Source organism: Centropristis striata, chromosome 10, assembly GCF_030273125.1.
Source record: "Centropristis striata isolate RG_2023a ecotype Rhode Island chromosome 10, C.striata_1.0, whole genome shotgun sequence".
Taxonomy (NCBI): Eukaryota; Metazoa; Chordata; class Actinopteri; order Perciformes; family Serranidae; genus Centropristis; species Centropristis striata.
This window is the reverse complement of record NC_081526.1, coordinates 7,187,621-7,212,313: the sequence shown is the minus strand read 5'-3', so window position 1 is coordinate 7,212,313 and position 24,693 is coordinate 7,187,621. Positions and strand designations below refer to the sequence as shown.

General features: G+C 37.1%; 3 protein-coding genes across 4 annotated transcripts in view; all 3 read right to left on the bottom strand.

The window, feature by feature from the left end:
- Positions 1–350: 350 nt before the first annotated feature.
- On the bottom strand, positions 351–6,387 carry sumo3b (small ubiquitin like modifier 3b). Its single transcript, XM_059342992.1, has 4 exons — positions 6,236–6,387; positions 3,776–3,904; positions 3,541–3,612; positions 351–1,520 (listed from the first exon to the last, which is right to left on the bottom strand). The coding sequence occupies exons 1-4, from the start codon at positions 6,254–6,256 to the stop codon at positions 1,455–1,457; spliced, it is 288 nt and encodes a 95-aa protein (XP_059198975.1). The 5' UTR covers positions 6,257–6,387; the 3' UTR covers positions 351–1,454.
- A 2,040-nt stretch (positions 6,388–8,427) lies between these two features.
- Positions 8,428–15,074, bottom strand: pttg1ipb (PTTG1 interacting protein b). 2 transcript variants are annotated; one of them, XM_059342990.1, is made up of 8 exons: positions 14,917–15,074; positions 14,512–14,567; positions 13,616–13,724; positions 12,556–12,658; positions 12,173–12,238; positions 10,565–10,611; positions 9,971–9,991; positions 8,428–9,041 (listed from the first exon to the last, which is right to left on the bottom strand). In XM_059342990.1, exons 1-7 carry the CDS (start codon positions 15,041–15,043, stop codon positions 9,984–9,986), a joined length of 516 nt encoding a protein of 171 aa, XP_059198973.1. In that variant the 5' UTR covers positions 15,044–15,074; the 3' UTR covers positions 8,428–9,041; positions 9,971–9,983. The 2 variants fall into 2 exon arrangements, with proteins under 2 accessions (XP_059198973.1, XP_059198972.1); XM_059342989.1 differs by lacking the exon at positions 9,971–9,991 and having other exon boundaries at positions 14,917–15,073.
- Positions 15,075–17,243: 2,169 nt separating this feature from the next.
- The window catches only part of myo10l3 (myosin X, like 3), an 84,543-nt gene continuing 77,093 nt past the window's right edge, over positions 17,244–24,693 (bottom strand). The window contains exons 34-41 of the mRNA XM_059342993.1: positions 24,127–24,250; positions 22,976–23,273; positions 22,662–22,869; positions 22,077–22,213; positions 21,855–21,978; positions 20,243–20,698; positions 19,416–19,607; positions 17,244–18,575 (exon numbers count right to left, since the gene is read on the bottom strand). Coding sequence (XP_059198976.1) covers positions 18,471–18,575; positions 19,416–19,607; positions 20,243–20,698; positions 21,855–21,978; positions 22,077–22,213; positions 22,662–22,869; positions 22,976–23,273; positions 24,127–24,250 — 1,644 coding nt within the window. The 3' untranslated portion in view covers positions 17,244–18,470. The remainder of the gene's footprint in view (positions 18,576–19,415; positions 19,608–20,242; positions 20,699–21,854; positions 21,979–22,076; positions 22,214–22,661; positions 22,870–22,975; positions 23,274–24,126; positions 24,251–24,693) is intronic.

The following is a 24,693-nucleotide window of genomic DNA, read 5'->3' as shown; positions in this document are numbered from 1 at the left end:
TGTTCGTTTGTTTTTAATTGTTCATCTTTTATTTCGTGTTCAAATAAATTCTTAATAAAAAAAAAATAAAAAAACCTTGAAACTCAACATTAAAATTCAAGCATCCAAGGATTTCAAGCACCCATACAAACCCTGAATATTCAAACCTCTGACCTCTTCGGTTACTTGAATAAAATCATTGAGGTTAGGAAAGATAATTTCAACAAGCAGCCTGCTCTTTAACAGCTGCATGTTTATTTACACCCACGATGTGAATATTTCAAAAACTGTCCTACATTATGTAGCATAGATTAAATATTAACCTTACAGCAGGTCCTCACAAATGGAAAGCAATTTATAACACGAGAGGATGAGTATCAAACTATATTTATTGTATACAGTAGAGGGACAACAAATAATGTACAAAAATAACCAAAACAATGGATAATATCTGCTAATGGTATTGGTTTGGATAGAATTTGGACAAACTTATTCAAATTGGCAACACAGCATTGACTCAATATTTGTTTCTACACTGACTGAAATATATAACCTTAAGATGAGACACTCAATTTCTGGACTTGTAAAGGTGAATTATTTTTATTCTGAAGATCTAAAAATGTGGAGAGAAATCAATGTACACATTGAGAGAATTGTTCTCTTTCTGTGCGACAACAAAGACCACTGTTACAGTCACAGTAACCCTTTACATTTACATATTATATAACAACCAACCCCTTTTATAAAAGAACACTATTCATTTAGCTTTTTGGTCCAGAAACATAACTGTACTGTACTGTATTGTATTTACCATTGAGTCGAGGGTGACAGTATTGAGGTAAACCATCCATGTGGATCTTTCTCGGCATAAGCTTTTTTTTTTCCTTGGGCGTGGATACATCAAATTATTTTGAATGCTCCTTAAAAGAAAAAAAACTATTAAAAGTTTTTTTTACATGACAAATATGTTGTAATGTCTTCCCACCTACAAAGAAAAACCATAGGCTCCCATCCAGCAGTTTTTCTCCATAGCAACCCTATCAAGTACATTAATTAAAAATAGTTGAGCCCACCCTGAATTTAAATGCTCACAACAATGTGGAGGAAAAAAAAACCAAAGAAAACAAAGAAGGATTTTGGCATGTAGTTCAGCTTATGGTTTATGAGACATGCATGAGGTCATTTCAACATCAAAAGAACGCAGTGGGGTTTTTCATTAGGAGCCATATCTGATCCGAGACGTGTCCCTGCCTTGGACAATTTCAAATCATCCATTTATGTGAATAAAACACTTTTTAAAAAATTACCCTGCATCTCAAAGTTTGGATTTGACCCTAAATGAAAAAACCTGCTACCTTCTTTATGTTGTGAACAGCCTGACCAAACAAAGTGAGAGAAAAAAAAAAAAATTATGTGAAAACAAATACAACATGAAAATAACGATGTGGATGTTCTTCCAAGAGTCCACATCCGACTTAAGAGCAGACTCCTCCTGTCTGTTGTTGAAATACATCAATAGTGTCCTCATCCTCCATCTCCAGCTGCAGGAACAAAACAGAATGTATACATTTATTATTCTACAAATACAAAATATTTATCCTCACAGAAGTAGAGCTGGGTATCAAACCTGAAATACTTCAAGGTACGAACAGCCATGTGTCTTACACTGCACTGAGCATTGAAATGTACCATAAACTGACATTAAATGCCTATTACAAATATTGTTTTCATTTTTGGCATTGCTCCATATCTAAACTTACCTAAAGTTATGCTCAACTTTCTGGCCCTCAACAATAATTTGAGTAATAATTTTCTTCCTGTACAGTGATTGTCTTACACATGCTTTGTCATCAATAAAAAGACCATTGAAAGAAAAATATTGTTTCTTATCCTCTGCTTCATCTACTGTAGTTCCTGATTCAAATATTTTTTAACCAAATTAATTTCAGTAATTTCTCGGATGGCTGCTTGTAAAGACACTATTTAACCATTGGCTTCTTTTGTTAAATTCAAAAATGTTTTTGTTAAAAAGACTAAAAACAAGCATATTTATTTTTACTGATTGAGTGAGTTTTACTTTTTCTCCTTTTAGTATTGTACATATATCAGTATATTGCTTCCTTTGCGCAGCTGAAATGCCTGATCAGTTTCAAATGATGACCATGACTGGGCCTTGGCGACAGGACGTTTAACAAACACGAATGTGTTAAAGAAATCTGTCCTGTTCAGAGCCATTCTAGAGTGGAACTCCTTGCCATTTTATATCGTATTAGTAGATTCCAAAGAGAGGTATACATTTTTGCTTAAAAATTTTCTCTTAATGTTGCAGCTGCAGTAGCTAAACTGTACGGATCCATAAGGGTCTTTGTATAAACAATCTTCCTATCCTGTGAGAGCACTATTTCTTTTCCTCTATCGATTTCAATTTATTTTTTGGTATCTGTTAGTATGTTATGCTATGGTGTTTGTATGTTGTGTATGGACTCTTAATTTTACTGTACAAGTGTTGTGTCATGTCTTGTGATACATGTTTTACAGTGTCTATGATTGTATATGTGTTGTGACTGTATTGATGGTTGTTGTTGTCGTTTTTGTTTTGTTGATGATCTCGGAGAATGGACAATTTGATTTAATGTTTGGACTCCAAGAAGAAGCTCTATGCTAATGTGCTGGTCTCAATGGAGAGCCAGTAAATAAATAAATATATAAAAAATAAAAAGAGTGGAGAACTGGCCTTCACTTCACGGTCACAAATCTAACACAATTTAGACATCGTAAAGATGTAAAATGTGCAATCACTTGAAGATTAACATTAAAATTCTGTGGAGGTCTCAGCACTTTCCATTCACTGCTTGAAGATAACATGGCCAGCGTTAAGGTCAGTGGTTCAACATTGTTAAAAATGAGTTGTAACATGGGAGAATTCATTCTTAATTCTGGAGTTTCACCTATTCATGGATACAAATGCAGTACTGGCTACTGAATAAATGTATATCAAAAACACTATTTCTAATTTCATCAGTGTAACATTACAAGTCTACCCTCCACTGCACAGCTCAAGAGGAATAAAAGCAGACACTAGAGAAAACTGGACAGTGTCCAAAGGTAAATTACATGTCACACACTTATTCTTTGACACACAACATGTGCAATAATCACACACCATGCCCCCTCATGGAGAGGTGCAATATTGGTTAGATTAGCTTTGACTGCTGTGCACGATATTTATATCTATTTATATCTATATTTATGCAGATACTTGTAAATATCACACACTTGTCTTAAACCAGATTTTATATTTCACTGTGTTGTATTGTATTGTGTTGTGTTTTTACTTTGTATGTTTGGCTTGACCAGGCCTCAGTACTTAATTTCATACCTCAACATGTGCATGCATGTGTTGTTGGTATGAAAATAAAGAATTATTTAATCACATGTACCCATTTGTGTTTCAAAATAAAAATTCAACATGATTGACAAAAGAAAAACACAAACTGTATAAAAAAAAAACAACAACAACTCAGCAATCATCTCCATGATTAGACGTGAGCTTTCACCAACCTGTGCAGGTGTGTCTGATTCATTAATTGGCTGTCCATCAAACCTAAACCTTATCTGACGAATTGACAATCCCTGTAAAAGACAGAACAGACAGAAAGAGCATTTTAGTCAGATTTTGCATCCAGTTGACTATCAACAAAACAACATAAACCATCTACGTCTAGTGTTCAGTGAAGGGCTGTTACTACCACGGGGAATTACAAGTCTCTGTTTCAGCCTTTTAGGATGAACTCACCTGTCTTTCGCAGTATGCCTTCATTAGTTTGCTGAGCGGAGTATGCCTTTTAATTTTGAACTGTACGACTGACCCATCCTGACCAGCTACCTTGAGGTTAATGTGGTCGTTCTCTGTCTTCACTCCCTCCTGCAATGAAACATTAAAAAGACATCATTAGCAGCTGAAAAAAAATATCTGCATTATGGAAACGTTACTCTTCTCTGCAAAATTGGTCTCAAATTCAAGTGCTTTGAAGCTACCTATAGCAGAAAAGGTCCAGACTCTTACAGTCTTTTTCATCCCATCTACATTGTTCCAATAAATGCCATTGCAAATCAATAAAGTTTACAGAATTAATTTATACCCACAGCAACGAGAGTAAGATATGAACAGAGGACGTATCTAGCTGTCAAAGAATATTCCGAGTGAATATTAAAATATGTTTGGTTCAATGTTGCATGAAAGATTGTGTAGATGAAACTTTGCTGCATCTGTGACTTTATAAAGTCAGGTAAAAGGTGGATTGTTGCACAACACAGTGCCACAACCTGGACAGGATATCAGCTGCTCCATGAAAGGCCTGGTCCCACACTGTCGATGCAAATAAATGCTCTTTTTCTATTCACAGTAATGATACCAACTCCCACATGCAGCTCATCTCCCTCTGCACGACATTAATCAAAGTGTGACGAGTGGATCCTGCTGGAAACCCCATTTCACTCAAATACACAATTGAAGAAGAACCAGATGGGAATGTATTAGGAGCAGGGCCAGATAAACACTTTGCTGTAACCTGGGCAACAATATTCAAGGGCCCCATCATCACGACCACAGAATCATCATAATCTGGCAAAATACTGAATAAATTACAGTAATATACTCAATACATCAATAACTAACTGTCATCAAGTGCATTTTCATGTACAGATGTGCAAACGCTCCTAGAACTACAAATGCACCACAATGTCCTCTTGTCAAGGCCACTCACTCACATATGATGTTATGAAAACAAAACACTATAATCTGGCAAAAATGACCCACTACATACAGCATATAAATAATACATTTTATTTGGAAGGCGCCTTTCTTGGCACTCAAGGACACCATACAAAAAGACAGAAAAAGATAGGGAAGGAAGTGTCCTTAATTTTCACAAAATAATAAGTAAGCATCACTTTCAAAACATCCAATATTTATTTAACAACACCTATTCCCAGCAGCACACATTAATTGAATTGATAGAGGCATCACAGAGGAAGATAAGACACAAACAAAAATCAAGAATCAAGTAGTATTTTGATCTTCAGCTCATTTTAAACAGAAATCACCTCAAAATTCATTTTTAAGCAACGGCTCTTATGGACAGTTTAACATATAAGCGAGAGATAACCAGGTATTTTGCTTGTGCCCACACTGCCCTGGGCCCTTTAGAGGTCGAGGGCCCCTGTTGCCCATATGGTTAATCCGGCCTTGATTAGGAGTGTAATTAAATTATTTTAACAGATTATTTTAACAGTGTGACGATATATTAAATCAAACAGTTCCAGAATAAACATTTCTTATTCATGAGATCATAACACCACCTATTCCCAGCAGCACACATTTATTGAATTGATAGAGGCATCACAGAGGAAGATAAGACACAAACAAAAATCAAGAATCTAGAATCTAGAAGCATTTTGATTTTCAGCTCATTTTAAACAGAAATCACCTCAAAATTAATTTTTGATCAACAGCTCTGATAGACAGTTTAACATATAAGCGAGAGATAAGCAGATATTTTGCTTGTACCCACACTGCCCTGGGCCCTTTAGAGGTCGAGGGCCCCTGTTGCCCATATGGTTAATCCGGCCTTGATTAGGAGTGTAATTAAATTAAATTGTGATAAAATTCATCCAGGAAAACAGCCTCGCTTCCTCTTCCTGTTCATCCACTGCAGTTAAGGTTCCCACCGACACAATCAGCTGACCAGCCGGACCAGAACCACCTGGTCCACCAGTAAGGAGTTCATCTAACGCACAACAACCACCAGCTTCTCCATCTTACATCTACAAGACCAGCCTGGTCCTCGGTGCAGGCTTCACCATGCAAACACTCAGTTAGCACAGCAAGCTAGTCCATGTTCAGACTGGCGCACACCGCCACAATGGCGCAAACGAAAGAAAAAACAAACCATTCATTTCATTGGCAATCTCTCATGCGGACGTTAGCAAACACATGTTTACCGAACAGCAACATAGCTAGTAGCTAACAGTAACCGGCGGGACACTGCAAACGCAAAAACATTGCGCCGAGAAGCCACAAAAAACCGCAAATTGCTGAACCTTTGTTTTCTCCGTCGACCCGCTCAAATGCGGATCTGCAGCCTGGCAGCAGGGCCAGCTTAGCCCGGCGAGCTACCATTATCCTGCTACCGGCATCACTATCTCTGGTGGCTAACATGCACGAGATGTCCCATCGAGTAAACACAGTACTGACCTTTGGCTTTTCTTCAGACATTGTGCTGTTTTCCCGTGGTTTTATTAGTAGCAGAGACAGACAGTTAACGGTGAAGCGGCTATCGGTTCCTCCGGCTCTTTCGCTGGGACCAGGGGCGCGCACTGAAATTTAAAATCTAATTGGACGAAAGGGATCACGTGCTCCACTTTTCCTCGGGGCCGCGGATACGTGAGCGCGCAAGATAATTTGCGCACTCCCGCGAGATAGGTAGGTAAAACAAAAGGGCCTTTCTGCAAAGCAGGCCTTAGTACAGGCCTTTAGTACAGGCCGTCAAAAGGATTGAACTAACAACCAAATAGTTAACTTATTAAACTGAACTCCAGTGCAGTGGGAGGCAGAATCACAGCAAGACAACCAGAAATATCATGGTATCCATTTCTAGCAGACTATCTGTAATATCTTCACCCTGTTAAAATAATCGCCTAACTCATTTTTTTCCAAGTTTTGCAGGAAACACAAAAAACTTCGCCAAAAGTGTAATATATGACATTTACTGATCATTTCACTCAAAAAGGATGTAACAAAGGATGGCTATTGGCATAGTAATAACACTGTGTGTAAATTATGTAACTTAAGAGAAATAAATGACTTAGGCAATTTTTTTAACATGCCTTTGTGACTTAAGCAAGATATGGTAACACTTTATTTTGAAGGTGTCTACATAAGAGTCACACAAGCCTGTCATAAACATGACATGGGATGTGTCATGAACATTAATGACACTTTGAAGTAACATTAATGCTCATGATACTTGTTATCTTGCAAAAGTCACAAAGGCATGTTCAAAAAATTGCCTAAGTCACATTTTATTTTGACTTAGGCATAATAAATCCGCTTAAGTCACTTATCTTAAAGGGGTAAAATCACATGATCTGATCAACTGAGGATGTAGGTGATTTTACCATAGGTGGCCGGCGTCATGAGGAGATGATTTAGGCAAAAAAAAACAAATTTTGACAAAAAATTAATTAGGCGATTATTTTGACAGTGTGACGATGTATTAAATCAAACAGTTCCAGAATAAACATTTCTTATTCATGAGATTAAATGTGGAACTCCTCTCAAAAAGAGGGTTGTGCCAAAGACTTTTGGCATAAGACTCTAAGAAATTGAAGATTTTACAATGTTACAACTTACCCCTCAGTTGGTTAGACTTGGTTTACTATATTATTTATACCCCGTATACATTCCCCAGAATCCAACAATACTGGATGAAGAGAAAAAAGACTCACAATGTTGATCTGACAGGTCTGAGGTCTTCAGGAGATGGTATGTATTATCTGTTTTTCTGTATTCACTAAAGGGCAAATTATTCACAGTAAATGTAATGTACATGAAGGGCTTTTCAGGAGGATGATAGAATTAGGAAAGCTTTCTGCAGGAGAAAGAATGTCATGTCAGATGTTTGACCAGGGCAGAAAAATATTATATAAGGTGAGATGGAAGCACAAAAATCACATTCATTTTATAATTCATGGTTCCATGCTTTTTTATTTCCTTCTTCTTCTTTAAGGAAGATGGAAGAAAGGAGGAAGAAGGGAAAGGAAAGGAAGAAGAAAGGGGAAAAATTCAAGCAGCTTCTCTCTTTTCTGACTGCTTATTTCTGTTATTCATAAATAACAGATTGTACATTTTAAATTAACTTGAGTTGCAACAGGGTAGGCGTAATAAGCTATACTTCAGCCTACGCCTTTTCGGTCGAAATGTCTATTATTAATTTCTCTCTGTTTACTTATTGTTTACTTTGATCAATATTTTTTTCTGGTTTGTTACTTTTCTTTTAATGACATGTATTGACCGAAATAAACAAAAACGAAAAGAAACTCCAGTGCAGTGTATTAAAAATATTTCCAAAGGTGAGAAGGAAGCACAAAAATCAATTTAAATCAAATTAATTTTATACTTTATGGTTCCATACTTTCTATTTCTTTGCACCGTCTTGTTTCCGTATATGTGTTTGGGTAGGGGGTGAATTGGGAACATGTGGTATTTGTAAATTTGGATATTGATTTACAATTAAAGTAACAAAATAACATTCTCATTAATTTCATTTTTGAAATGGTCACAATTTATTTTTAACAAAAGCTGCACAATAATCAAATCCCTCACATGTGGTTCAAAAACAATTTTCTTTTATCCAAAAAATTTTGAAACAAATGACCACTTGAAAAACAGCAAACAATGTATAAAATGAGTTACATGTTATATGTGATTTTTTATATATATATATAAAAATAAAATGTACTTTCAGTAAAGATCAGTAAAATGGTGTGTATTGCAAAGACAATATGAAAATGAAGTGGTTATAAATGAAGCACCACAAGCTCTGATCTGTTCTGGAGTTGTAGAAATCATATAATAAGCATTTTATGCTAAATAACACACTATTGTTTGCATTTCATCGTGGACAATATGTTTGACAGATTAGCCCTTAAATCAATAGTTTCAAGTTAACCGAACAAGTTCTCCTTCAATCATTTCTATCAAAATTAAGTCATGAGTAATATTATTCTGGTATAATAGTAGAGAAAAATGTGTACAAAATATGAAACATTAGGTGAAGAGACTGTGTTTGAAATATAGTGCACACTCAGTAAAAATAATTTCAGAACATTTTGTTTGGAAAAACTGAAATCAAATCACATTGAACAGTTTCTAATATGGTATGTATCTCAATGTTACTGTTATCAATAAAATCATTGGGAGGGATTTTTTTTAAGGAATCATCGCTCAGATTCTCCTCAGTGATCGTCCATACGGGCGTATGGATTATCCTTGGCTATACCTGAAAACAGAGAGAGAGAGAGAATGAATCATATACAGGAACCGTATATACTGTCACACATGAATAGAACATATCCACTTATATTGTACTTATACTAGAATTACTAGGTCTTGTCATTGTTGCATACAATTTAAACATATTTCTACTTTCTACATATTTCCCTGTCTTCCAAAAAGACATCTATCTATAAAAGCAAGAAGCGTCTGTGTGTGTGTGTGAGAGAGTGTGTATGTGTGTGTGTGTGTGTGTGTGTGTGTGTGTGTGTGTGTGTTTAGGGCATGGGTCTCAATCTTTTTTTTAGTAATTTTGTGCATTATTGGGTCATTTTGTGTCTTTTTTGGTCACTTTGTGTCTTATTTAAGTAATTTAGTTTTTTTTCTGTCACTGTGTCTTTTTTAGTAATTTTGTGTCTTTTTTTAAGTAATTTAGTTTTTTTTCTGTCATTTTGTGTCTTTTTTTTTTTAGTAATTTTGTGTCTTTTTTAGTCATTTTGAAACTGTCTCCAGCAGCCCCCAGGTAATTTGAGTTTGAGACACCTGGTCTAGTTCATATCTCTCTGTCCGTTAGTCAGACTGACCTCAGATTTCGTATGTGGCTTGCGTATGGCACGAAGGTGTGCATCCTCGATTTTGAAGATTTTTGAATTCATTTTTCAAAATATCATTATTTACGTAGGACGTGGGCATTGCACTGTTTCTGATCAGACGCCTTTTAGGGGAGCTCCGCCCCATTGTGTGATAGGCCTACACCTGGTCAGTAACACAATTCACTCTGGATTTCCACCCTGACTCATCTCATCTGGAAGTCTATTTAGCCTACCTATCTTTAGGAGTTTTAAAGTGGCTACAAGGTTTGATTTTCCAATAATATTCAAATAGTTTCCAGCGAATATCAATGTTCAATGTGTATGTGCTGGATGCTGTGCATACCTTATGAACACAGTTAGTGACCTGCATAGCCACAATATATGAAACACAATAGTTATAAATCAATCTACACATTCCACAACACACCTAATAACCCTTACTCACATTATTCACATCCATCTGTTTGTGATGCATGTAAACTAATTCCCTCCTATATCTGTGTCTGTATATATGTCTAACCATGTTGAATGATTAAGTTTCTTTTTCTTAAAATAACTATTTCTGTGTCTCTTTATATACATCCATGTATTACCCAATATACACTTTGTATATTAACACTACACAAGAGTATTACACTGGTTTTATCCAGTAGGTGGCACTACTGGATAAAATGAGTTGCTTTTATTTTGTTTCTTTCTCTTGGTTTATGGTGTTGATGTTGTTTGTATGTTGTTCTCTTGTTTCATTCTCTCTGATTTCATTCTCTTTATCTTATTTTATCCATCTAGTCTTCCCCTTATGCTGTTATGCATTCATTTTGCATCTGTTTTTATCAATGCACATGTAGACAAAGCTTGGTAAAAACAAGGATTTTTGGCATTCCAAATGGACATTTATTAACCCACTCATACCACGCAAAGAAGGAATTAGTCTCACCATATTTCTGCCTGATTTCATCATGTCTCAGCTGCATTTCTGTTCTCCTGCAGAGGGACAAACAAAGACAAATTGTTGGACAACAGAGAACACTGGATGCACTCACACCCACAGTGTTTGAATCCTCACTTAAAGGGACAGTTCAGCCCTAAATCACAAATGCACATTTTCCCTTTTACCTGTAATGATATTTATCAATCTGGATCAGGGGTCGGCAACCTTTACTAACAAAAGAGCCATTGTTGGCCAAATAAAGAGAAAAAATGTTGGAATGGAGCCGCAAACCTTATTTTGAGCCTGACAATAAAGATAAAACCGTCTACTAAGTCTAAATGAGCTTTTCTATCTTTTTGTATGGTGTCCTTGAGTGCCAAGAGGGCGCCTTCCAAATAAAATGTATTATTATTATAAGCTATGATGCACAGTGGACCAAAATGTAAAAAGCCCCAATACTTTTTAAATAACACATGTAAGGTACACATTTTACAAATGAAGAATACAGATTTCTTTGGGCCTACACTGATGATATATAAAAATGAAAATGTCAAGAAATTAACGTTTCATTTCAGATTTTGGTTTTGTCACAGCCACAGGGATCCACTACAGATGTCCTATTGGGTGATTCTCATGAAGCCAGTCTAAACTATGTCTGTGAAGATTATAAGGACATACTTTATTAAACTAAATATATTTCACTTTTATATGAATTAACGATATAGCCATAATGAGGCACAATTCATTGTTTTGTGCTAAAATATTTTCTATATTTTTTAACAAATTGATTCACAAATTCATTACCATAATGCATCCAGATAAAAATGTCATGGTTTCCCCACACTTATATACAATAAATATTGAATAAACTTTATAAAAATAAATATACATTTGTTTAAAAATGCATAATTTAACAGAATATAATCAAACATAATGTTTTTTAACAATGTATAAAGAACACAATCTGAATGAAAATTGATGAGAAAAAATGGTTAAATGTTACGGTAATGATAGAATCGTTTGCATAAAAAAATATGTGTAAATTTTAATAAAATACATTTTGGTGATACCAGCTACCCTTGAGCATATTTAAGTGCTTGCCAAAGAAATAAAAACTTTCATGTTTTTTTTTAATTTAAGAACGTGTTATGGTAATGAATTTTGCTCACAGTGTCTCTAAAATGTCAGAAAATACCTTAACATTTTTCAAATAGATTATAAATTAATATTAAACAGTGACTTTCGATTGTATATGTTATAAAGGGTCAAATAAAATATGTATTCAACGCTCTTGGATTTTTGCTATGAGCTGCACCATGTTCATGAGAATCACCCTAAAGAGCCACAGGTTGCCTACCTCTGATCTAGATATACTACGTAGATGGGGCTGAAAGAACAATTTGGGGTTCTGTCTGCCACATTTTTGCCTCTGTTATCATAATGAACCTTTTTTTATTAACATGCAGCTGTCGGTCAACAGTATGTGGTGTTAGAGAAATGTCCTCTTATGTGAGTTGATGGTTGTTGTTATAATGACAATACCAGAAACTAATAAAATATATTGTATATTTTATGTGAATATGTAGATAAATGTGTTCCTCCGCAGCCATTTACTTTGCTTTCTGACGGCTCTTCCTTGCACGGTTCTGTCGTTCCACCTTTGCGTCTTCTTTCTTGTTCCTAGAATACAAAAATGTTATATTAATATTCATCATAGTTCAAGTCAAGTAATCAAGTAACAGCTTATAAATGATACATTATAAAAGAGAGTAAATCAGTATAATTAAATGAATATGTTCTTAGAGGAGGCTGAATCCCGTCTAAATAGAAAGATCAATGTTATTTTCAGAGCTAAGCTGCAGTTACAAATTCTGGCAGGCTTTTGGAGACGGCGGTATCAGCCGGGCTTTGCAGAAAAACAACCCATTGTGCTCCCCGTCCTCCTTCCATGTTAAACCAGATTTCACAGCCAACACTTCACGTGACCTAATGCTTACCCGATTCTTTCACATTTGCAGCAGCAGCAGCAACAAACAAGAAGAGCGATGATGAGGGCGCCGCCAACCACAGACATGGTGATGATCAAAATCTGGAAGTTTACTGGAAATCAAAAGGAAACACTGAAAGATGAGCCATGCATCATATTATAAATCATATTCAATGGAAACTACTAACCTTTTTAGACTAGTTAACTACTTTGGTGTTGGGGTCTTAATAGACAGAATGCCTTTTAGTTTACTTAGGGAGAAGTATGGTCATTTTCTTAAAGGCTTCTATGTCAGGGATGGGCAACTTAAATGCTGCAGGGGGCCACAATTTTTCATGGACACGACCACAGGACCACATATAGGACCGTGCACGTAACCAGATATGATGAAACTGCAATTTTAAAATATGTTTACAGCGCAGTAACTTAACATATTTCATGCTCAAATACACGTTTAACAGTATAAATAGGAATACAAAAGGTTTGAAGCAAATACAAAATAACCACTTACTGTGATTTCTTTTTTTTTCAGTGCAAAAACAGCAGACCAACATTAATTGCAAGAAGTAATTTTGTGCATTTCTAAACTGCACTTTTAAGATTTCATGCTCAAATGCATGTAGTTGTACTGAGGGCCACTTCAAGTGAGGGTGCGGGCCGTATGTGGCCCCCGGGCCTCCAGTTGCCCATCCCTGTTCTATGCAATCTGACTTATTTTTGCAACCAGTGGAGTTGCCCCCTGCTGGCCACCAGAAAGAATACAGGTTTAAGGCACCACATTGTGGATGCTAGTTCTAGGACTTATTTTCATTATTGATTATTGTTTGTATTGATTGATTTAATGTTTGAATCCTAAAATAACAAAAAATAGTGACAAACACCCATCCTAAAATACTGAAGCACAAGGTGAGGCCTTAAAATAGCTTTTTCACTTTACTATCAAGTAAAAAAAAAAAAAACAGTAAATCATCACAACTGAGAAACTGTAACTGGATAATGTTTGTCAAAATGATTAAAACAATAAATTGGCATTAATGGTTAACTGAGGAGTTAGGATTGGTCATGCTTACCCCAACACAACCCCCATCGTGCATCATTCAATGGACACACACTGCTGGGGGGCAGGATGTTCCTCACTGGGTAGTCTATGCATTGTTTGGTAGGTGAGCACCACAAACACTGCAACAAAAACAGCAACAAACGAAGGGGACATTGTTTCATTGTGTGTTTGGTAATGCAGGACCATTAAATGTTTTAGGGAGGAGGTTAAAAAAGCATCAGAAAATATTTATAATTATACATAAACTGCATTTATATTGTGCTTTTTTAGTATACCAACCACTCAAAGAGCTTTACAACATACCACACACACACACACACACACACACACACAAATCATGGGATAGCAGAACTAAACAATTCCAAACTGTGCCTCACATCTAACAAGAAAGGGGAAAAAAATATCTTTAACCAAACCCACACACGCACATACACTCGCATCAGCACGCGCACGCATGCACACAAACACACACACACACACACACACACACACACACAAAATACCAACCTGTGCCTTACATCCAACAAAAAAGGAAAAAAAAACACCTTTAACTAAACCCAAACACACACACACACACACACACACACACACACACACACACACACACAAACAAAGCAGCTACTTAGAGATCAAACTTGTTTCTTATGATATAGGCACACACACACACACACACACACACACACACACTCATGCAGTGATTGCAGTGATTGCAGAGGATGCAATGCAAGGTGAATCAGGAGGTTTTTTGGGTTCCAGTCTTGCTCAAGGACATATTTCAACACTTTCTCTGGAGGAATCAGGAATCAAAAGAGGAACCTTCCAGCTATGATGCCCCTCCCTACATCAATAACAAAACTGAAGACAGTTATTGTATTTGGGTTTGGCTGGAGTTTATAAGAATCTTACTGTCACATTCTGCAGGCATTCAGCACAGCTGGTGTTGGATCTCAAGGCACAAGGAGCTGAAACAGAGAGTTACAGTGTTAGGCCTGGCCCTTTTTTTTTTTTTTTTTACTGTTTATGTGCAAGCAGTCGTCGAGCCTATAAACAGGCTTACAAGAGATGAAATCAAATCAAATCAAATTTTCTGCATACTCAGAAAGTACACACAGTGATCCACACAGTCACTTTACAACCAGAACAACTAGGTTAAAGTCTGCGAGCCATTGCAATGAATTAAGATGATTATCTTTGCTCCTATGATTTGTGAAAATCCATTTTTCTGCTGTCATGTGACCACCTCCTGACCCAACTCTGGCTTTATACAAAACAAAGCACAGCAGCTAAAGTTATACACAAAAAAAAACTTACTCGGAGCTGGAGTCGGTGACTGCGCCTCTGTGGATGTAACGACACAGTAGCAAACCAGAGCAAAAACAAAAGCTGAAGCTGAGTGAACTCCGGTCATCGTGAGACGAGTAGAAAGCATCGAGTGCATGGAAGTAACGAGCAGTAATGTTTCTCAAGAGTCAAACTGGAGGGTGGACCTCACTCAGGCTGACGTCATGAACTGCTGACGCTGGTGTCATGAAACAGCTGCAGAGTGAAACATCTGTCTGACAATAACGTCTTTAGTGAAAATGTTCAACTTGTGGAAGAGAGTGCTTCCTGTTCTTTACTGTTTAATTTATTTATTTTAGCAGTAATACTTCTCTAGAGCTAATAAATACAGTCAAAATAAACATTAAAGTCATTTTTTTCAGGACCGTTTAAGCCAGGGGTCTCAATCTCAAATTACCTGGGGGCCGCTGCAGGCAGTATCAAAATGACCAAAAATAGACACAAAATGACAGGAAAAAAAATTACTTAAAAAAGACACAAAATGACCAAAAAAGATACAAAATTACTTTAAAAAGACACAAAATGACCAAAAAAGATACAAAATTACTTTAAAAAGACACAAAGTTACCAAAAAAGGCACAAAATGACTAAAAAAAAGACACAAAATTATTAGAAAAAGACACAAAATTACTAATAAAGGGACCTTCCACACACAACACGGTAAAGTGCCATTCATATAAAACTCACATTAAACTTTCATATCAAGGTGAGGGCCACAAAATATCGTCACAAGGGCCCAATTGGCCCGCGGGTCGCGAGTTTGAGACCCCTGGTTTAAGCCATTAAAACCAACAAGTTTTGGCTGATTATAAGTCGCAGGCCTAAATAAAAAATTAAATAAATAATTAACACTAATGGTATCATTTCATCTAATCTAAAAAGGACAATGCAATGTTTGTTTGTAGGCCTATCTGCTTCCTTCTGTATTTTTTTCTATATTATATATGTCATATACAATTTATACTTTACTGTGTATATCTCTGCATATATTGAAATATATTTATGAACTGATGTTCATACCACTACAGGCAACAACCTATTTAACCTATTTAACATGTTAAAATATATTTTCTCCAAAGTACAATAGCTGTATAATAAATGCCAAATAGCAGAAATGTATGTATATAATGTGTATATAATGTATAATGTATAATGTATAGGTCTTATTTTTCATATTCTTATTCTGTCTTCTATATCTGTGTGTCTGTATTTTGAGCTGCTGTGACAACTAAATTTCCCCACCACGGGATAAAAAAAAGTCATATCTTATCTTCCTGTTGCTGATGAATCACCAACCTGTAACACAATAAAAGTTTAATTAGGTTATTTGTATTTGACTACAGGGCAGTGGTGGAATGTAACTAAGTATATTTACTCAAGCACTGTACTTAAGTATTATTTTAAGGTACTTGTACTTTTCCATTCATGTAACTTTATACTTCTACTTCACTGCATTTTAGAAGTAAATATTGCACTTCCAAACTCCATCCGATCTGCTGAGTCCCAACTCTTTACTGAACACCTTCATTCTTGATCTATGAGTCTCTGATGAATACGATAAATATTGCTCTGACCGCTCAGCGACCTAAAAGCATTGACGTCTAATGGACTCAAACTGAACCCACGGCACTTACTCTGTGTTGTTTCTGGACTTCATCCTTGCTTGTGTTGTATTAACTCTCATTTGTACGTCGCTTTGGATAAAAGCGTCTGCTAAATGATATTGTAGATTGTAGTTTTTAAAGTTAATGTAGAGTCTATGTAGAAAAAAAGTATATAGTTTTGATTTTGTGGTTTATTCATTTATTTATTGTTTTTCATGTCATACACAAAAACTCCAGCTTTGATGTTTAAACCAACACTGATGTTGACTAGTAATTTGAAGGTGTTCTGCAGACACATTTACTCTTTGTACCATTTTAGTCCAAGCGAGACATGACAATAACAAACACAAAACAGCTCTTTCAAATACAATAATTTATTAAAGCATCTTTAAATTCTGATATAAAACATTTTCTGATTTTTCTTCTTCAAAACAATCAGAAATCTCAGAAATACAGTCATCGTCAATGGCAAGATCAGTCTCTGGTGTGGCCGCCGGCAGCTGACCAGATCGCCTAAGTGAGTACGATTGGAGAGCGATGGAAGACAGTGACGCAATGTGAGGTAAATACTAAGCTCATTATGTTTGGATCATACTTTTATCATGAACTATACTGTAAGTCCACTGGCATAGGCATCCTTTGTGTTCATGGACACTGGAAAGAAAGAAAACATCCTATCAAGATTACTAAAGGAATCCTTGGGTGCTCTTACGGGTTATTTTAAGCTCAGAAACAGGGCACAAAATGGAGAAAATCAATAGTAAGTTTTGAACAACTTATCTGAATCTAGATTTCTGTGTCCCTGAATGCACAAAAAATAGAAAAACAAAAGTACAACTGCAACAATACATTTCCAGCAAAGTCACTCAGTCTGCTTATTCTCACAATTCACTGACACTTCCATAAATAAATACCCCACCCTCGCATGGCCTTTGACATCGCTGACAAAAACAGTAAAACAATCTTTTGACACGGACATACTGAACAACTGATATCCTGCTTGTTTCTCTAAACACACCCTTGAACATCGGCTACATGCCATCAAGTCAGGACACAATCCACAAAAAGTACTTGTTCTGGGAGAGAAGCACAAATAGTTCGACTGATTTTAGTTATCGTGCCTTTTGAGAAAAATACTTGACTGCAGTGGTTATAGACGTTGCATCACCACTGATGCAGTGGTTATTTATGTTGAATGTTCCTTTATTAAATGGTAGAGATGTGTCTTTATAGCACATCACATTATATACCACCAATGACCAATATACACAATACCCCGAAATTTATATTCCACATCTAAAAGGCCGCATCTGCACTGAATCTTTGAGTCCAGAAAAGCTCAAATAAAAACTTAAATAAGGCAAGATGAGGGAGGTAATCTCCCTGGGACAGTTATATTACACATTAACCTGAGGGATTCTCCATTCAGGAGAACATTCATTACAATGGGGAGCAGAAAAATACTTAACTTAGTCACTTTGCCACTGCAACACATTCTTTCATCTGTTTTGGATGTAATTTTAAAAGAAAAATACTCTTTTGGGAGTTAAAAAGACCTAATTTAGAGGTTGAATGAATGTCTCTTTTGAAATATGGGACATAGGGTTTCTTGAATATTCTTGAAAAAAAAAATCCATGAAAAGATACCTGAAATAAAGCAACAATAAGCAACACTCAGGACGACTGTAAAGCTTAAAATGGTGTAGATGCTATGATGAATGTTCCCACTTTTGCCACAAGCAGTAGAGCCATTTCTGTGTCCATATAAGAAGGAATCTTTCTGGATGAAGTTTGTCTGTGCAGCCAGTCAAATGCTCAGAAACAAAATGATTTGTTTGTCCTGCCATCTCTACATCTTCTCTCCATGCTTGCTTGTTATCCGTTGGGTAGCTGAGTACATTTTATAGTCCTGTGAGTCAATCACCTGATCCAGTTGGTTCCATAACTGGACACAGACTTCACACTGCAGCGCTTCTTCACAATCATGTTTATGTACGCTTTCATGATCTTTGTGATCTCTCCAACCTGGAAACGTACAGATAAAACACACAGTCAGCAGAGAAGACAAGCACATTCTCAAATCATCTTACAAACAATCACTTACTCTGCGTTTTCATGGCACTGTATATTTCCATTGCATTGCTCAGAAAGAATCGTCACTAGTGCGTAGGGCTGGGCGATATGGACCAAAAGTCATATCCCGATATTTATAGGCTGAATATTGATATACGATATAAATCCCGATATTTTTATTGCAAAGTGAGAGCAAATGTTCAGTCAAAGTCAAAGTCAAATATAACAGAGATACTGTATAAAAACAGGAGTACTTTTTTTTATTTATTTTTTTTAATCAAAGCTCCATAAAGTGCACATTTAAATAAAAAAAATATCTTAAATAAAGCTGCAGCTTACCTGGAGCAAGGATCACAGTGCACAATTTGAACTAAATCGATATATGCAATACGATCTAATTCCATATCACTTTTAAAAATATATCGAAATATCTTTTATATCATCAAATGATGATCATCTGATGTCAAAATCATGTCAGAGAAGAGATGAAAAGTTTTGTTTTGAAACAAAACTTTGAACTGAGCCATGTTGGTTTTGAAAAAGCTGACTCTTCAGAATGAAACAGATCACTTTATTATTATTTTTTTTATATATATATCTTTTATATCGATATATCGCCCAGCCCTACTAGTGCCACACAGGACATTCTGCACAAACTACTGTGAATTGCAGCTGCAATTTCTTTATTTACTTGCCCCAGTTTTAAGAAAAATGCTGGCCTTTCAAACTACACTGTTCAATTGACATAATGCAGTGGAAATGAAGCATAATATCTACATTAAAATGACATACCTGTGGTGTTTCAAAGAGCATTTCTCTCTCATCCACAGTGATTTTGTAGGTGCAGGGCTGCGGAGCGCCAAAGAAAATGATGTGCTCATATGGGAAGGTCTCCAGGGGCTTGGGCTCTCCTCTCTTGTAGACAGACACATTTTCAGCACTCACACTCAACCAGAGATCATGAGGGAAGCCTCCTTCTTTGCACTAGAAAGACACAAACACAGGAAGATATTAGCGTCATCCAATGTGTGCAGTGGATTGGCAGCTATAGGACGAGCAAACATGGATAACTAAATGAGCCTACCGGGCAAATGTCACTTGAAGAGACACAAAAAGACTAAAAAAGAGACCACATTGACTACAAAGAGATGCAAAACAGCTGCAAAAAAACACCAGAAGGACACAAAAAGACTAAAAATGACTTTTAAAATAGGGCAAAACAACCACAGAGACACAACATGACTACAAAGAGACAAAATGTAACTAGACAGAGACAAAAAACACTTTAAGGACTATGAAAATGGGCAAAAAGGTGCCAAAGAGACTCAAAATGTCTAAAAGAGACACAAAACAACCACAAAGAGACACAAAAACTACACAGACACACAAAGAAACCACAAAGAGACTCACAATGACTCCAAAAACTGACAACAAACACCAAGAAAAATAACCATAAAAAGATCAAAACAATTACAACCAGACAGAAAGTGACTATGAAATGATAGAAAACAAGAACAAAACAATGCTTAACATGTATAAGGTCTGTGTGCACTGATCTGATCTGCTGGATCGGTATTAAGGTGGATACTGACTGATCAATCAAAGATGCATGAACTTACCTCGACGTCGAACAGAGTGGATCCGTACCCGGGCCACTCCTTGATGATGGTCATGTATTTGAGCATGGCCTGGTGCTGGTCCAGACCACTGAGGCGGGACCACTTCTCCACGATGCTCGCTCTGGTGGCAGACATCTCCTCTTTTATCCACATCTCCAACATCTGCTCCTCCTCCATGCGCTGCTTCTTCATGGAGCCCGTCTTCAGCCCCCGCCGCAGCGTCCCGTCCAGGAAGCTAGTCCTCCGGCGCTCCAGAGTTTGGCCCGAGCCCGAGGCGCTGCCGACCTTGGTGAACTGGATGATGCGACTGCGCAGGCGGCCCACGGGGTAGACGTTCTCCAGGCTCCAGGTGACTCTCGCTTTGTCTCCGAACAGAAACTGCAGGCGGAGAGCGGCCAGGTGCTGCAGGGTCTCCTCACGAGCTGGGAAGTGGCCCCGGGTCAAACTCTCATGGGCCTGAAGGGACAACAGGTGTACAGTTTTATTTATCTAACTACATCTATCTATAAAAGTCTAGTTCATATCTCTCTGACCGTTAGTCAGACTGACCTTAGATTTCGTATGTGGCTTGTGCATGGCACGAAGGTGTGCATCCTTGATTTTTGAATTCATTTTTCAAAATATCATTATTTACGTAGGACGTGTTGCAGCATTGCACTGTTTCCAATTGGACGCCTTTTAGGGGAGCTCCGCCCCATTGTGTGATAGGCCTACACCTGGTCAGTAACACAACTCACTCTGGATTTCCACCCTGACTCATCTCATTTGTAAGTCTATTTAGCCTACCTATCTTTCGGAGTTTTAAAATGTGCTACAAGGTTCGATTTTATACAATATTTATAACAATATTCAAATAGTTTCCGGCGAATATCAATGTTCAATGTGTATGTGCTGGATAGTGTGCGTACCTTATGAACAGTAAGTGTTTTATGGAGTTGCAGACGTTGTAGTGGTCTGCATGTAATGTGCAAATTCTGTTATTCATGATTAGCATGCTAAGCAGAGATTTAGCTTTATTCACTTCTTATGTTGCATTACTATGTAATTCAGGGATGACATTCATGTTGCCTAGCGTAATGCCCATAATCATTTGATATGAGATACTTACATGCAAAATAGTATATCAGCTAATTGAGTTCATGTTAATGTACTTTTAGTGCAGCATACTGCGTAATGTGCTATCTCACCATTAGCTTGCTAACGAATACATACTTCCTATGGGCACTGCACTAGTTAATCTAATAACTTGCACCGTAAAGGGTGTTTCTTAACTCAAGTTTGGACAGCCGATTACCGTCTTTCATGTGTTTGTTTTGAATAAGTATTCCACAATTATACATGCTATGCTGATTAGCATCTGAATAGCAACCGTGCTGTTCGCCAGGTAATCAACAGCTCAGCTTCACCAGTCAAAACAAGGGCATTTATAAATACAAAAGAAGATGCAGCCGGTAAATGAATCCGCCCCAAATAACACACCGGGGGGACTGCTACCACGAGAGTTTGCTATAATCATTATAAATGTGGACAAACTTTACACAGAAAGAGTTATCATCAATCGCTCCAATTAATGATTGACAAGGCTCTCAGTAACAGGATGAGTACAACACACCTGCTCAAACATGAAGGCAAACTCCACTCCTTCTTTAGGCATGCTCTCCACATCCAGGAAGCAGTAGAGCTTGAAGTAGAGTTTCCACTGGCCTTCATCCTCAGCTTCCTCACTGCCAGCAAGTCTGGTGGGACAGCCACAAACCTGTCACTTACACTGTCTATATTTTGGTCCTTTGTTATCAACAGGACCCTGAATTGATCTTGATCACGTGTAACATACCTTTCGAATTTAGCCAGAACATCAGCCACGAGAACCCTGCTTTCCACTGCTCTGTCAATATTGTTGTTGTGTTCAAAGAGTGCAAACATGTTCCTGCTGTCCTCCATCGCCAGACCTCGGATCAGCTTCTCCACCACCTGGTCCAAGCAAACCAAGATACCGAATATAATGCTTAGTATGCATTCGTACAGTCATGGAAAAAATTATTTGACCATTTTTTTATTCAATGTCTTGTTCATTTTGATGCCTGGTTCAACTAAAGGTACATTTGTTTGGACAAATAAGATATCTAGCCATTTCCCATGGTTTTCCTAATAAAGATTTTGGTTATTATCAAGAAAACCATGGAAAATGTCTAAATATCAGCTCTTAAATTAAACTCTTATGAGCTATTTTTGTTGTTATCATTATATTTGTCCAAACAAATGTACCTTTAGTTGTGCCAGGCATTAAAATGAACAAGAAATTGAAGAAAACAAGGGTGGTCTAATCATTTTTCCATGAGTGTGTGTGGCCTCTTGCATGTTATAAAAACAGAATATCTGTATCAGAGTGTGTGTAAAGTAATCACAGAGATATCTTTACCTCTCCAGCGGTGGTGTGTGAGTTAATGGAGATCTTGCAGGAGCCTCCTCCGTGGCAGTACACCGTGGTGGTCATTTCCTGTCTGGTAAGCAGTGCAATGATTTCCTCTTGAGAGGGAACAAACTCTCTGTTCTTGGTCTTCTTCAGAGACTCACCGATGAAATGGGCGAACATTTCGATCTCTGTACCAGGGAACAGCTCCTTAATCCTAAAAATTAAAAAACAGACATAAAGACAGTGAACTAAAAGTTTCATCCTGTTGTAATCTGTGACCACAGGATGAATCAAAACATGTGTCAGGAAGTAAACGGCACCTTTTAAGGTGAAACTTGAGGTAGCGTAGGATGCCTCGGCTGGGCAGGAAGGTGCAGCTCATACAGGTGAGAAGGTGCCAGTGGGCGCGGTTGGAAGGACTGTTTGGGTGCGGGACGTGATTGGTCTGTTTGATCAGCTGACAGTAAACCTCGTCTCTTAGCGACCTCAGGTCTTGACAGGTCTGTAGGATCCCCTGGATGATGGGGACAGGGTCCGACACGGCCTCCATCTCCTGCAGCGAGTTGAAGATCTTCACAGCTTCATCCTGCAGGCTGGTGTAACCCTTTTCCTTTTGCACTGTGAGAGACGGACAGAGACGAGATTAAAGTTCCAGCCCAACCAGCAGAATTATTTTTAACTATAGCTATTTTTAACTACACCTGATTCCAAAAAAAGTTCTGACTTTGAAACATGAATCTATCTATAAAAGCAAGAAACGTCTGGGTGTGTGTGTGTGTGTGTGTGTGTGTGTGGATGTGTGTCTAGGGCATATCTCGCTGACCGTTAGTCAGACTGACCTCAGACCTTACTTATTACTAAAACACTTCTCACATAAATGCATCAATACAAATAATCTAATAATATATTTTGAATATATTTAACAATCTGAGTGGGGCCATTCTGCATAACGAGTACTTTTACTTTTGATATTTTAAGTACAATTTGATGCTGATACTTTTGTACTTTTATATAAGTAATTTTTGAATGCAGGACTTTTACTTGTAATGGAGTCATTTCGCAGTTTTATGGAATCAGGGTGGTAGTTTCTTTGCTTTCTACCTATTAGTACTTAAATACCATCAGATCACTTTCAAATATTCCAATAAATGTTTTACAAGCCTTCTAACACTGATAGAGCTTCCAGTGTGTGGGAGGCTTTTAATTTGAAGCTGCAGTCTTCTGGATCACACTGGAAAGTGTCTCATCTATTTATATTGTTTGTAAAATAAAAATAGAAATTAAAAAAAAGAGGCCTGAAGTCTTCTCCTCTTTTATGTTGATATTGATACAATAGAAGGAAAGTAAGAATTAGATCAACAGAAAAGTGCATGTCTTAAGGTGCATGTTCCTGCAAATACAATATCTCATTTTGTCAGGATAAACAGAAGTTGATAGGTTGCAAACAGTAACTGCAGGCCACAACACTCACAGTGGACGCTGACATCTCCATAGGGCAGAGGTAGAAGAGGGGAGTGCAAAGGATGCTGGGTATATCGCAGGATGGGGTTCCTCCAGTACGTCTGCTCCACTGCCTCCACGTTCAAACTGCTCTCCTGGACACACAGAAAACTGGATCAGTGATCTTAAAGTAATAGGCAGGTGGATATATGAAAAAAAAACACCTCACCCTAAAAAAATTCTAACAAAAGGTTTCTCAGCTGTTTTTGTAGTATTAGATGTCCTTAATAACATACTAAAAGTTTACCAAAATCTGACCACTAGAAAGGAGTCATTTTCATGACGGGCGAGAAGCCACCAACACAAAGCCATATGAAAAAGGAAAATCTGTAATAACTGAAGGGAAACTGTAAAGTGTCTGTGGTGGAAGGTGCTCATGCAGGAAGGCTCACTGGAACTGACCAGATCTTTGTGGTTGTAAATGTAAATGAATAAGTTGGAAATTATGTAAATACATGGCAAAAATGAACATACAGTATCTATTTGATCAAATAATCATCTAGTGATATTCTCAAGAGCTTTAATGAATTTCTTGACC